Consider the following 14794-nt stretch of genomic DNA (forward strand, 5'->3'; position numbering starts at 1 on the left):
TAGTCTAACTAAAATCCGTTGTCTCAGGACTAAAAGGCGTATTTGTAAAGTAAGATATTCATTGAAGCAGGACATAGGCGAAAAGTTAAGTCTTAGGCACCCCCTAATAAACGAGGGACCTACCCTCTCTACTTAACGGGGCTGGGGAAAAATATACCCCCGCGATATTTAGCAGGTGGTTAAAAATCGTTAGTCTGAGATAAAATTTCAAGTCTATTATCTCATCTGCGCTGGGGAAGTAATTGTACAGCGATTAGAAACAAGAATACCGACAGTTGTTTGATTTTATATTATTTTTTTTTCAATTTATTTTATTTTTATTTATTTATTACACTTTTTTATTTTTTTTTGGTTTTGTTTATTTTCTTTTCTTTATTTTTCTCGAAGATTCGACAATCGCACATACACTCCTCATCTTGCCCATTCAAAACACTCTGCAGGGACTCCTCCCCCCCCCCCCCCCAACACACAGTTTCATAGTAACTTCCTCCTCCTCCTCCTCCTCCTCCTACTACTACTACTACTACTACTACTACTACTACTACTACTACTACTACTGCTACTTTCACTATTATCATTACTCCTCCTCCTCCTCCTCCTCCTCCTCCTCCTCCTCCTACTACTACTACTACTACTACTACTACTACTACTACTACTACTACTACTACTTCTACTACTACTACTACTACTACTACTACTACTGCTACTACTACTACAACTTCTACAACAACAACAACAACAACAACAACTACTACTACTACTACTACTACTACTACTACTACTACTACTACTACTACTACTACTGCTGCTGCTGCTACTACTACTACAACTTCTACAACAACAACAACTACTACTAATACTACTACTACTACTACTACTACTACTACTACTACTACTACTACTACTACTACTACTACTACTACTACTAATACAACTACTACCATTACTACAACTACTACCATTACTACTACTACTACCATTACTACTACTACTACTACCACTACTACTACTACTACTACTACTACTACTACTACTACTACTACTACTACTACTACTACTACTACTACTACTACTACTAATACAACTACTACCATTACTACAACTACTACCATTACTACTACTACTACCATTACTACTACTACTACCACTACTACTACTACTACTACTACTACTACTACTACTACTACTACTACTACTACTACTATTACTACTACTAATACATTTCTTTTATGTCTTTTATCGTCCATTATTTTCTAGAAATGTCACGTCTCTCACTGGCCTTATCATTTCTATCACACCGCGCTAACGATTCGTTCACACTCCAACCATCGTTGAGTACAGACGATGCAATTTATACTGCATTTCATCTTATTTGTTTTCAACGTTTATTTGTTTATTGTTGTGCCGACGAAGGGTTTGTACCCGAAACGCCCATTGTCTGTATTGTTTCCACCGATTTCTCTCCATCATCACTCTTTTGTTAGTATTTTCGGGACCCCATGCTTCAGGCAGCGCCCACCGCTCTCTACTTAGAACAATGCTACACCGTGGATAAGAATCATTTAAGTGCCATCGTTATTTATATTTACTAAAAACATTACACACAAACATTCTCAAACAATTTTTACACCCCTAAACTTGTCACACACTATTTTTATTTGTGGGAAAAAAACAACAACAAAACAAACAAAAAAAAAACGATCAAAACAAACACGAAGAAGAAATAGATATGATTTCTGTGCCACTTCGTATGACGCATGCACAGCTGGAAAAGTAACACATTTCTATGACGTGTTGTGGTACGTTTCCGAGGAATCCCCAGTTAAAAATAGATTGACCTCTGTAGTCTGAGACTTCGCAAGCGTAGTCAGAGACTTGATAGTCAGGGACGAAGTCTGACTCCATGAATAGCTTACTTTCCGTAGTCTCGGACTTCCCAAAGTCTTAGACTACAAAGTCTCAGACTTTGCTATAGTCTGAGACTACCATAGTCCCGCTCCATGAATTAGACCCCTGTTCTTTTTTATCCCCCCCCCCCCCCCCCCCCCTTTCCCAACGACTCCACTCCGCCCACATCGTCATCTCATCGTCACGTCGCCTGACGGTGATTTTGCTGTCTGGCCTCTCTAGTTCTAGGTCGGGCTAATTCAAATGAGCCCACCTTATAAACCAGTGAGCACTAAATAGAGATTTTGGCAAACGAACTTTTTCTTCTTTATTGCCTTACTTGTGCTGGTACCATTGATGTAATAACATTGGGAAGGTTCCAGTATTGAATTAAATTTATCAATTTACTAATATTATATCAAGTTAGTATTAACTTGAGTTGTTTTAATATATTTGTTTATCCATTTAAATTATTTCTTTTTTTCTCTCGTTTTCTTTAGTGCTTCTCAAAATTCATTTATTTAAATTGTTGTCTTATTTGTTTGTTTTTTGTTTTTTTGTTTTTTTTTTGTTTTTTTTTTTAAACAAATTAATTTGTTCCTTTTTTTTAATTCTTAAAATAATTACCGCTGTATTTTTATTGCCAGACTAAATATTTTTGCAAAACAATGTATTTTCTATTGCATTCCCTCTAATAAAACACTTTTATTCAGAAGTCACGACTAAATAAATATATAAAATACAACCGCCATTTTGGTTTACTCAACAATTGAATTAGTATACGAGAAATACTCTTCTGAGAAAGGAGAGAGTTGAATTCTAAGTTATAGAGGAAATAAAGACGTTTAAAGGAAGGGTGGGCAGATTCCATACTTGCCCGTCCTGAAGCTAATACATACGTAAGATAGTTCGCGATGAAGAGGCGGGAAGCTAGGGGTTGGTTGGGTAAGGAGTAAAGATAACACGGTCGTTATTGTTATAGTCTAACGAATGCATGAGGAGAGATCGGTAGCATTATTTTGTCTTAATTGTATTGTTGGAATTATTGGCGAAAGCCTAAGATTAAGTAAACTTTGTTTTTATTTGTCTTTTTTTGACTATGGAACTGATACTTGTCATAGCAGACCTGCCTACTTGAAATAGGAAAATAAAAATCGTAGTTTTCAGGGTTAATAAAATCGTAGCTATTTTAACTATCCTTTAAAAAAATCACCGGAATTTTCGTCTATTAAGGTATCAAATTTTAAAAAAACGAGAAAAACGGATTGGAAACGTAATAATGATGGTGATGGTGGTGGTGGTAATAGTGATGGTGGTGGTAGTAATGATGATGGTAATATTATTGTTATTATTATTATTATTATTATTATATTATTATTATTATTATTATTATTATTATTATTATTATTATTATTATTATTATTATTATTACTATTGTACGTATTGGTGGTATTACGATTGTTGTATGTTTTGTGGTTATTAATTGTATCAATTTATTGTTTGGTTGGTTCCATTTACCATTTTTTTCCACTTTCATGTATGTTGTCATCAAATTGTACGATTTAATGGCGAAAGCCTAAATTTCATGTATGTTGTCATCAAATTGTATGATTTAATGGCGAAAGCCTAAGATTGAATAAACTTTGTAATCTCGTACGGCAATCATCATTGTCGACAACATCGTCGTTGCCATCATTATCACCATCATTAACAACAACAACAACATTAACAACACGTACTACAATAGCAATAAAAACAATATCAACATCATCATATAATTTCCGTCATCGTCTCCACAACTATCATTCTAAACAACAGCACCACCAAAACCACTATCATAATTACATCCTCCCTCACCGTCTCCTCTTCCTCCTCCTCCTCCTCCTCCTCCTCCTCCTCCTCCTCATCCACCACCACCACCACCGCTACCACTATTCCAACCACTACCACCACCGGCACAATCATTCTAACCACCAAGAGAGCAGTAAAAATGATGCAATTTGAGCTCTGAATGAAACTCGAGTCATATCGCGGTTGTTGCTTCTCGATGAAAACTTTAAAGTTACTACGTACTTCTGAAAATGTAACAGAAATATCAATCTCGCCGTTGAGGGATTAAAGCATCTCTTTAATTTTTCGAGTGAACGAAATAGACTTGTATTGTCAAGGTGTTGTCGCATTTTGTCTCGTCGCTTTATTTTTTCTGTTGTATTCTCTTTCGTGATTATTTTTTGATTACGTTTGGAATAATTAAAATCTACTGGTATTGTCATTTCATTGTGAATGTGATTATTTGTGGTTGAAATATTTTATTTTTTTTAAAGTTGAAATATATATATATATATATATATATATATATTATATATATATATATATATATATATATATATATATATATATATATGACCGAATCATCTTTGCCCCACCACTATAAATAGGCTAGAACCGCCACTGTATATATATATATATATATATATATATATATTATATATATATATTATATATATATATAATATTCATTATTTTGTTAATTTCTATTAGGATTTTTTAGTATATTTATTATTATACAGTATTTTCATCATGTTTATTTCTCTCTCTCTCTCTCTCTCTCTCTCTCTCTCTCTCTCTCTCTCTCTCTCTCTCTCTCTCTATCTATCTATCGATCTATCTATCTATCTATCTATCTCTCTCTCACACACACACACACACACACACACACACACACACACACTTTCTCTCTCTTATAAAGTCCTAGGATTGAGAGTTATGGACAAGATGATTTTTGAAGGACCAGTTTTATGGTCAACATTTTTAATTTATGTTCGTTGGATGGGGGGGGGGGAGGGGGGGGGGTTCGGAGTACGACAGGTTGTAAGTTTGACTGTTAAAGCTTTGAGTCAACATTTAATACATAGACGATGGGATTGAGCTTGAGCTTTTTCTATATACAGCGCAATATCCACTAAAAGTGCTCAAGGCGCTTTACAAAGGGTCCCTAACCAACAGCAACACGTAACATGTAGAACGAGACATGACGCCTGTTAGGCGATATTATTACACTTTTTTTTCCGACAGCGACAACGCTGTTCACGGCCAGGTATTCATTTTACATCTGAGTACGGTCCTTTTCCAAGGACTCAACTATGCGCCGAGCGAGGCTCGAACGAACCCAGAACCCTCCGATCCATCCGAAAGCGAGTGTCATAAGTCAAGACCACATAGTAGGGCTGGGCGGGTACCCGGGTACCCGCTTCAACAAATGGAAACCGAACTGAGAGATATAATTTTTGGCGGTTTTAATATTTTTGAACAAAAATTGGAAATAATACAATTTTATTTACATATTTACATTTACATGAAATTTTTTCAAAAGATCTTCCTCCTTTATTTTTCAATTACATTGATTTTTTTTTTTTTTTTTATTTGTTAACACACATTTGATTCAATTTTGGAATCAACAGATTAAGACTATATTATATTAGTTCTTATCTTTTAAAGGAATCTCAGGTATTTGTATGTTTTTTTTTATTATTATTTTTTTTTTTCATTGTAGTTAATTACCCTTGTTTCTTACTTCAGTTTAGTGTCATTTGTTGTAATAAATAATAAATAAATTAAAAACTTAAAAAATAAAAAAGCTCCTCCCCCATTTTTTTGGGGACAAAAAGTCACCCCTGCCACGGGTACCCGGGTAATCAGATCACTACCCGGGTATTACCCGGGTAATAATTTCCCAGCACTACCACATAGCGGCACAAAGTGCATCTGGCCTCATTTATTTTGAATGGTTCACGCGTGTCATCACTATTGGATTAGCTTTAACCCTCTCCTTACCACCTATTGGAAAATCGTCCATTTGTTACGATGCAATCGCCACTTTTCTCATCCAGATTTCATTTCTTTTTATTATAGCTATAAAAACTTGACATTCTGTAGCGGCGGGCATTCGGAACATTTTCATGTTCCCGGTACGATTGTGTTCCTGGTGGCGTTGTTCCTGGTACGGAACCTGTTCCTGGTGCGATTGTTCCGGTCGAAGAGAGTTTCGTATCAGTCATGTCCTAAGTAGTACGGCGCATAGATGACACGGGTACGACGTTCGTACTCGTGTTTGTGGTACCAACCACAGACAGACGAGAGGTTCAGACTGGCGGGAGGGACGTAGGCTGGTTTGCGCTCTCTCTCTCTCTCTCTCTCTCTCTCTCTCTCTCTCTCTCTCTCTCTCTCTCTCTCTCTCTCTCTCTCTCTACACACACATACACACATACACACACACAACACACACACACACACAGTAACAGTAACATGACCAGGAACTTGTTCCTGGTGGAGGTTCCTGGTACTAGTTCCTGGTTGAGCTATGTTCCTGGTGTTACTGTTCTCGATAGCCAAAACCCGTGCGGCACTAACATTCTGTAATTGGTTTCATAGTGTCGAACAATATTATGTATAGAATGTGCTTGTTGCCTTTCTGTTTGAGTAAGAAATGACTGTATTTTTTTTTTTGTGTGTTGGGTGGGTGTGACGTTTTGAGGAAAATTTTGAAAATGGCTGGTAAGGAGAACGTTAAACAGACGGCCTTGACCTCTTCAATGTAATGTAAAAGTGATACACAGACAGCTGCTACAAGCTGTCGACTGCAAAATGTAATAAACAAAAATAAATGTAACAGCTTTTAAAAAAATAATAATAATAATAAAGAACAAAATTCCAAACGTGAAACGTTTCGGGCTCATAACCCCCTCTTCGGCCAACAATAAATCCACTAAAGATATAAATACTTTTCACATAACATTTAATGTGACAAGAAGGGCCTAGAAGTGCGGCTATGTGGTCTTGTGGTATGACACTCGCTTTCGGATCGGAAGGTACTGGGTTCGAGACTCGCTCGGCGCATAGTTGAGTCCTTGGAAAAGACTCTTTACTCAGGTTCTCTCACCATGCTTAGGTGTAAAATGAGTACCTGGCCGTTAACAGAGTTGTCTTTGTCCGAAAAAATGTAATGTCGCTTAACAGGCGTCATGTCCGGTCCTACATGTTAAATGTTGCTGTTGACCAGGAACCCCTTGTAAAGCGCTTTGAGCACATTTGGTGGATATTGCGCTATATAAAAGCTCGATTTTTTAATTATTATTTTTTTTGACAACAAGGGCATTGACGTGGACATGGGGAGAGATGTCAAAGATGGCAACAAACCGTGATGGTTGGAGATCTACTCTGGAAAAAAAACAACTCATATTTTAAAATTTGGCCAGAAAACTTGTCCTTCAAATAGAAATCGATTTAAATAACCCTCATCTTGGAGAGAAAAAAAACTCTCAAACCCGGGACTTCGCTGTAGTCAGAGGTTTGAGCGGTTATTTGGGGGATTTCTTGTCACAAGAAGAGGGTCATTTAAATAGATCGATATTTGAAGGACGAGTTTTTTGGCCAAATTTTAAAATATGGGTTTTTTCCAGAGTACCACAGTACAGTAGTGTATGCCTTAAGTGTGCAACTGAAGCACCAAGAGGAGAAGTAAAGCGAGTAACATTTTAATGCATTTATTTGGATTTTATTCGTTTTGTTGTTGGCTGAAGAAGCGGTTTGATCCCGAAACGTTCCTTGTTTGGCATTTTGCTTGGGTTTTTTTGTTTGTTTGTTTGGTGGTTGTTTTGTTGTTGTTTTTTTTGTTTTGTTTTTTTTGTTGTGTTTTTTTTTTTTTTTTTGGCTGTGTGTTTTTTTTTTTTTTTTGTTTTTTTTTTTTTGTTTTTGTTTTTTTTTTTTAAGCTGTTATATTCGTCGCAGTTTATTACTTTTTTCATAGTAGTGATGCAATCTCCGAAATCCAATAAATGATAATATTATGAGTGTGAGTCACAGACTAAAAACGGGACACAGCCCAAGCTGTTGGACGGGGTGACATTGATGATGGTGATATATTATGACAATATACTCTATAGTCACAAAGAATTGATTATTGCTGTTGAAATCGTGAGGACAAGATTTGTGACATTGCAGTATTGGGCCAATGAATCATCCTACTGAGACGTCATCAAATGAGAGGGGTATCGATTCTATAGATAGTATGCACTTGGCTAAGAAGTTCACAACATTGCCATCCGGAAGTAAAACTGGCCAACACACAAAACTGTGTGTAATCTTGAAGGTTTATAGTCTGGTCAATGCAGTTTAGTGAGTACTCATAAACGCGGATGGCAAAAAAAACAATAACAAAGACAAAAGTGACGTCATCTTCGAACTACCTATTGCTTTCAAGTAAAATAGGGGCAGAGAGGTCGTGACGTCACACCTTTCATACTTTTATATCAAATCCCTAGGCATCTCGGTTCTCTCTCTCTCTCTCTCTCTCTCTCTCTCTCTCTCTCTCTCTCTCTCTCTCTCTCTCTCTCTCTCTCTCTCTCATCGTATCAAATAATGTTTATAGATTACCTATATATTCCGTATTGGGTACCCAATACTCTTCCGGTTCCAAATTCCTTGAAATTATGTATGTAACCAGTCCTTCTGAGGAATAATAGTATAATATAAGTTATATATTCAATCACAAGGTGGCGAAACTGTTTTAATAGCAGGATGTATAGGATATGATATATAGACAGATTCTTAGGATTACGGGACGTAAAAGAATGAGAATGGATGAACTTTATTGCAAATATTTAGCCCAAAAAAAATATTAAAAATTGAGCTTTTATATATAGTGCAATATCGACTAAACGTACCCAAAGCGCTTTACAAGGGGTCCCTGACCAACAGCAACATTAAAAATAATTTAGGACAAGACATTACACCTGTAAGGCGATATTACAATTTTTACGGACAAAGACAATGCTATTAACGACCAGGTACTCATTTTACACATGAGTGAGGTGAGAGAATGTGAGTAAAGAGCATTTTCCGAGGACTCAACTATGCGTCGAGCGAGGCTCGAACCCAGGACCTTCCCCGATACCACTAGACCACATAGCCACACAGGAAAATAAGCCAAGAAAATAAGATGTCATCACTCTCAAACCAGAAGATTAAATACATTAGGCGTGTCCTCTGGAGGAGTGTTTTACACTTCCAGTGAGATTGGAACCGGTTGGGTTTTTTTTTTTATCACACACTTTTGTTCCCTATTAGGGAGCAGGCACTGGAGTAAGAATAAAGATATTTTAAACAAATGTGTATGAAACAGTGTCAGCCGAAAATAATAATTAACTAATACTGTAAATCTTGTTTAACCAAATCATATAATAGTGGAATAGTGCCGGTGACATCAGCAGAACGTCAATGTCGTTACGAAACAAGCAGATTTTAACCCGTTTTGATGGACGTATTTATTTATTAGCTAGTTATGTGTGTTATTGGATAATGGCACACCTCTTATTGCCCTACCTTAACGCCTTCATAATAGAAAACATAGGTTTCATCATCATATTGTGACAGACTGAATCTTTTATTTTAAGCATTCCCTTTTTTCACACCACCTTGTCATAATACGGATGGAATGAACATCTGTAATAATTAATTAGTAATAGAAATAGCATGTCTGCCTGGGTGCGGAGGGATATGTGTGTATGTGTGTGTGTGTGTGAGTGTGTGTGTGTGTGTGCCGACTACTGGGAAAACCAGACTATGGATAGTATGCGCTTGGCTAAGAAGCTCATAACATTGCCATCCGGAAGTAAAATGGACCAACACACAAAACTCTGTGTAACCGTGAACGTTTATAGTCTAGCTAATACAGTTTAGGGAGAATTACTCATACACGCGGATGGCAAAAAGCAATAACATAAACATGAGTGATGTCAACTTCATTCTATCTCTAATCTGCTATAAAAATCGCCATTTTGTTAACATTAATGTTATCCTTTCTTATGCAAGACGTCAAGATTTTTGCGATTTAGGTCGATTTTACATGGTCATATCTATATTTCTTTTAAATCAACTTTATGATCAATCCCTATGATTTACGACGCCATTTTGAACAGGAACCGAAGGTACAATTCGCAGATTCACAACAAATGTTATCCACGACCCATAGATAATACGGTCGAGTCACGATCTCCCCGGCCAGGCGTAGTTGTCGTATCGGTAAGGTCACGGGTTCGAGGCCCCATCGCCGCCACGAAGTTTTTATTCTGTTGTCTTCTGGCACTTTCCTGCTCACTTCATTTCTTGTTTTTATCAACACAAGTGCCTGCTCCACTCACTTTTCTGAACAAATGTTACCGAAAGTTATTAGAGTTTTGAAATTTGTCACGGATTAACAAATTTACCAAGACCTCTACTCACTCTGTCCACTGTGCGGCTGTGTGGTCTAGTGGTATGACACTCGCTTTCGGATCGGACGGTCCTGGGTTCGAGCCTCGCGCTCGGCACTTAGTTGAGTCCTTGGAAAAGGCTCTGTACTCACATTCTCTCACCGTACTCAGGTGTAAAATGAGTACCCTGGCCGTTAACAGCGTTGTCTTTGTCCGAAAAATTGCAATATCGCCTAACAGGCGTCATGTCCCGTCCTACATGTTAAATGTTGCTGTTGACCAGGGACCCCTTGTAAAGCGCTTTGAGCACATTTAGTGGATATTGCGCTATATAAAGCTCAATTATTTATCTCCTCCTGACTTAAATCAATAACACTGTTTCGAAGGAACGAAGTCGACTTCACTCAGCTCTTTATTATTGATTTTGGACCGCAAATTGATGGATAAGTTCTCACAACAAAAACAAAATCAGACAATAAACGCTGAAAGCCACACATAGTTCTGTGTATTTATAGGTTATTATTATTATTATTATTATTATTATTATTATTATTATTATTATTATTATTATTATTATTATTATTATTATTATTATTATTATTATTATTACTATTATTATTATTATTATTATTAATATAATTATTATTACGTCTCATTATAATCTCTCGAACAAAATTTGAAGGTGACCACAATTCACAAAAGCTATTTTTACCGTCTTGACATCGCGTTCGCGTGGGGCTCTGGAGGAACGAAGTTGACGTCACTCAGATATTTGATAATATAATATTATTTAGATTGCCTGTAACTGATTAGTTTCACTAAGAGTTAGAATGAAGATGACATCACTCGGGTCTTTGTCGTTGTTTTTAGACAGACATTTTTATGGCCTAGTTCTCACTTAATTGTAATTAATCAGACTATAAACGTTTAAGGTTACACACAGTTTTGAGTGTAGTACGTTATGCGGCTATTTGGTCTTGTGGTATGACTCTCACTTTTGGATCATCAGGTCCTGGGTTCGATTCTCGCTCGACGCAGTGTTGAGTCCATTGAAAAGACTCTTTACTCACATTCTGTCACCGTACTCAGGTGTAAAATGAGTACCTGGCCGTCAACAGCGTTGTCTGTGTCGGAAACAATTGTAATATCGCCTAACAGGCGCTTTGCCCCGTGCTACATGTTACGTGTTGCTGTTGGTCAGCGACCCTTTGTAAAGCGCTTTGGGTACGTTTAGTGGACATTGCGCTATATAAAAAGCTCTTTTATTTAAAACGTTATTTCCGGCTGACGAATGTTGTGAGCGTTCTGGCTAAGCGCAAGGCATCAATATAAATCAGACCGTTGAGAGCGGTGAGGGTTTCCTGTAGCCTGGGATCATAAGAATACTGACGAAAAAGGTGAGAATGGAAAGGATTTGGATGAGAACAGCACAGACAATGGGAGGGAGACATCGTATTGTTCCCATCCCAAGCATTATAACACGACTGTACAAAAAAAATTCATTTTTGGGATGCAATAAATTATTATTATTATTATATTATTATTATTATTATTATATTATTATTATTATTATTATTATTATTATTATTATATTATTATTATTATTATTATTATTATTATTATTATTATTATTATTATTATTATTATTATATTATTATTATTATTATATTATTATATTATTATTATTATTATTATTATTATTATTATTATTATTATTATTATTATTATTATTATTATTATTATTATTTCCATTCTACTTTTTCGTTAGTGTTTTTATCAATCAGAATATAGATAAACTGAAGTTGACGTCACTCGGGTCTTTGTTATTGTTTGTTTTTTGTTTTTGTTTTTTGGTTATATTTTTGTTTGCTTTTGTTTTTGTTTTTTTATTTATTTTTTTTTTGTTTTCTTTTGTTTTGTTGTGTGTGTGTGTTTTTGTGTTTTTTTTTTTTTTTGTTTGTGTTTCTTTTTTTTTTTTTCTTTTTTTTTGTTGCCATCAACGTTTATCAGTAATTCTCACTTAACTGTATTATCCAGACTATAAACGTTCACGGTTACACATAGTTTTTTGTGTCGGCCCGTTATACTTCCGGGTGGCAATGTTGTGAGCTTCTTAGTAACGCACATACTATCTATAAACTTTAAAGGTTACGCATTGTTTGGTGTGTTGGTACGTTAAATCTGGCTTGCGGATGTTGTGAGGATTTTACCGAAACGAATAGCATATATACTCGAAAAACAAGTAACCAGATTATTTGTCGGGACAATAGGCTTCAACAGTCGTGACGTCACTTCCCTCGTAATGACGCATAGTAACTTAGTAACTGTTTCTAAACTATCGGAACCATGGCGGACGCCCTTATGAAATACTTCTAGGACGAGAATAAAAGTGTATCTACAGGGGAAAAAACATTATAAATCTGATCATGTTTGGACTTTTATACATTCTGATCACATTACCAAGTGAAAAAGTTCTAGCCAGCATGTAGAATAAAAAGTACCGATTTTCTTTGTTTAGACCCAAGCTGCTCGGTTCTGGGCGGACGTGACATCAGACTATTGAATCCTATCTGATCCCACCAGTTGTTTTCTCATTTTTCTTTCTTTTCTTTTCTTTTTTTTTCGATGATTTCGCAACTTTTGACTTTTTGCAATATTCGCCATTTTTCTCCCCCGTTGTCATCCTCGGTTATACATACATCGCGGCCAGTGAGATGATTTCACTGGTCTGATGTGCTATTTTTAGTAACACGCCTTCCATAATTAGCCTGGCATTACTTAACGATCCCACACAGGAATAAGCTCAGAGCCCAAGGCAGTCACTGGTTGTAATAAGCCGCGTTATTGGCGAGGCTACGTCCATATTACTACACTCATCCCCCCGTCTTCTCTTGTCCCCGGGGCATGTGTGACTAATCGCTTCCAAACGTATTATGTCGGGATGGTTTGGTTTCAGATTGGGGGGCAGCTATTGATAGATGCTCAGTTGGTAGAGCACTCGCTTTACAAGCAAAGGGATCTAGATCAATCCCGGGGAAGTGAATACCCTCCCCCCCTCCCTCTTTGTCCATCCAGCAGTGACAGGGTAGCTGAGTCTGTGAGATCTGGTTTAAAAAAAAGTATTTTAGGATAAACTAGCGTCCTATCCAAAAGTTAGCAGAGAATTGAAGAGTGGTTTTCTAAAACTCCTCATCTCCATTTTTTTCCCATTTCAAGATGGTATTGGACTGGGTGACAAAGTCAGCATATGACAATTCCAACAATGGCATCCAATGGACTTTTTCAAAAGACATGAAGACCTTGAATTTGCAGATGACCTAGCTCTCCTCTCACACCGCCTACAAGACAGGCAGAACAAAGTCACGGCCCTGGAAGAAACAGCTCAGTGGGTTGGGCTCAAGATTAGTGAAGAGAAGACAAAACTATTGCGCTCAACTGCCAAACAAGAATCCCAAATCACTATCTCCGGCACAGCAATAGAAGATGTCAGGGAATTTACATACCTTGGAAGCAAAATTTGTCAGTCGGATGGAACTGAAAAGGACATCATCGCTAGAATTAAGAAAGTGCGCCAGGCCTTTGCAATATTGAGACCAATATGAAAAGCGTCCAGGATATCCACAAACATCAAGCTTAAAATATTTAACACTTATGTTAAAGAAGTCCTGCTATATGGTTCAGAGACTTGGCGAACAACCTTGACCTCATCAGCCAAGATACAAACTTTTATCAATCGATGTCTTCGACGAATACTCAGGTTGAAATGGTTTGACAAAGTGCCAAATGCTGACCGTTGGACAAGAACAAACCAACAACAATTGGATGTCCAGGTCAGACGAAAATAGTGGCTACGGGTTGGTCATACCCTGCGGAAAGAGCCCGTAATATAACCAAGCAGGCTCTCGAATGGAACCCACAGGGCAAGAGGAAACGGAGTCGTCCAAAACGGACTTGGAGGAGAAGCCTTCACCAAAATTTGTGCGTCTCCAATCTTACCTGGAGTGAGGCAAAGGTCTGTGCCAAGGACAGAAGAAGATGGAAGAATGCTGTTGAGGCCCTATGCTCCGCCACGAACCAAGAGGTATAAGTCAAATAAATCAAGATGGTATGGATTATTTCCCCTAAAATTCCACATCTGGCCTATTATTCTATCATGATTGAACCTCAAATTCATACAAATCCAAGGACAATCTCTTTCTTTTTGATGCACAAAGTCAGGATTTGGTTTAAATCTAGATCATGAATCGAAACTCTCAAAAAGTAGAAAAATGGACTTAACAAGTTTTGAAAAATCAATCTTCAATTGCTATTGTCTATTTCAAGCTATAGAGACTGGGATAAACCCCGGCTCCATATATATAATAATATTTACAAATGTTATAATCAAATGATGTTTCATGTTTTCACTCACATCGCAGGACTCGTTAGTGTTACATAGTGGTTCTTTGTAGTAATGGCTTGTGAAGTGATTTAGCTTTTAGTAGCGCATACACCTTATTCGAGACTCGTGCAAGTACCTACAACACTGAAAAGTAAAATAGAATAGCCCAAAAATGTATTCTAGATTAATGTTTATTGTATAACATTTTTATGTTGGAGACAGTCAACATCGATGTTTCATGCCTTTTCAGCCATCGTCAGGACTGTGTGTTGCATGA

The 14794-nt window shown here is 36.9% G+C and overlaps 1 protein-coding gene across 1 annotated transcript; it reads left to right on the forward strand.

Annotated features, from left to right (window-relative positions):
- The first annotated feature begins 13408 nt into the window (after window positions 1–13408).
- On the forward strand, window positions 13409–13738 carry LOC144956385 (uncharacterized). The gene has a single exon (XM_078886882.1). It carries the CDS (start codon window positions 13409–13411, stop codon window positions 13736–13738), a length of 330 nt encoding a protein of 109 aa, XP_078743008.1.
- Window positions 13739–14794: the final 1056 nt, after the last annotated feature.

The sequence above is a fragment of the Berghia stephanieae genome, chromosome 11, assembly GCF_034508935.2.
Source record: "Berghia stephanieae isolate SIO BIC M18660-M18661 chromosome 11, UCSD_Bste_1.3, whole genome shotgun sequence".
Taxonomy (NCBI): Eukaryota; Metazoa; Mollusca; class Gastropoda; order Nudibranchia; family Aeolidiidae; genus Berghia; species Berghia stephanieae.

Excerpts from the sequence above, each read along its gene's own strand:
- LOC144956385 (XM_078886882.1), top strand. The coding sequence starts at position 13,409 with ATGGACTTTTTCAAAAGACATGAAGACCTTGAATTTGCAGATGACCTA.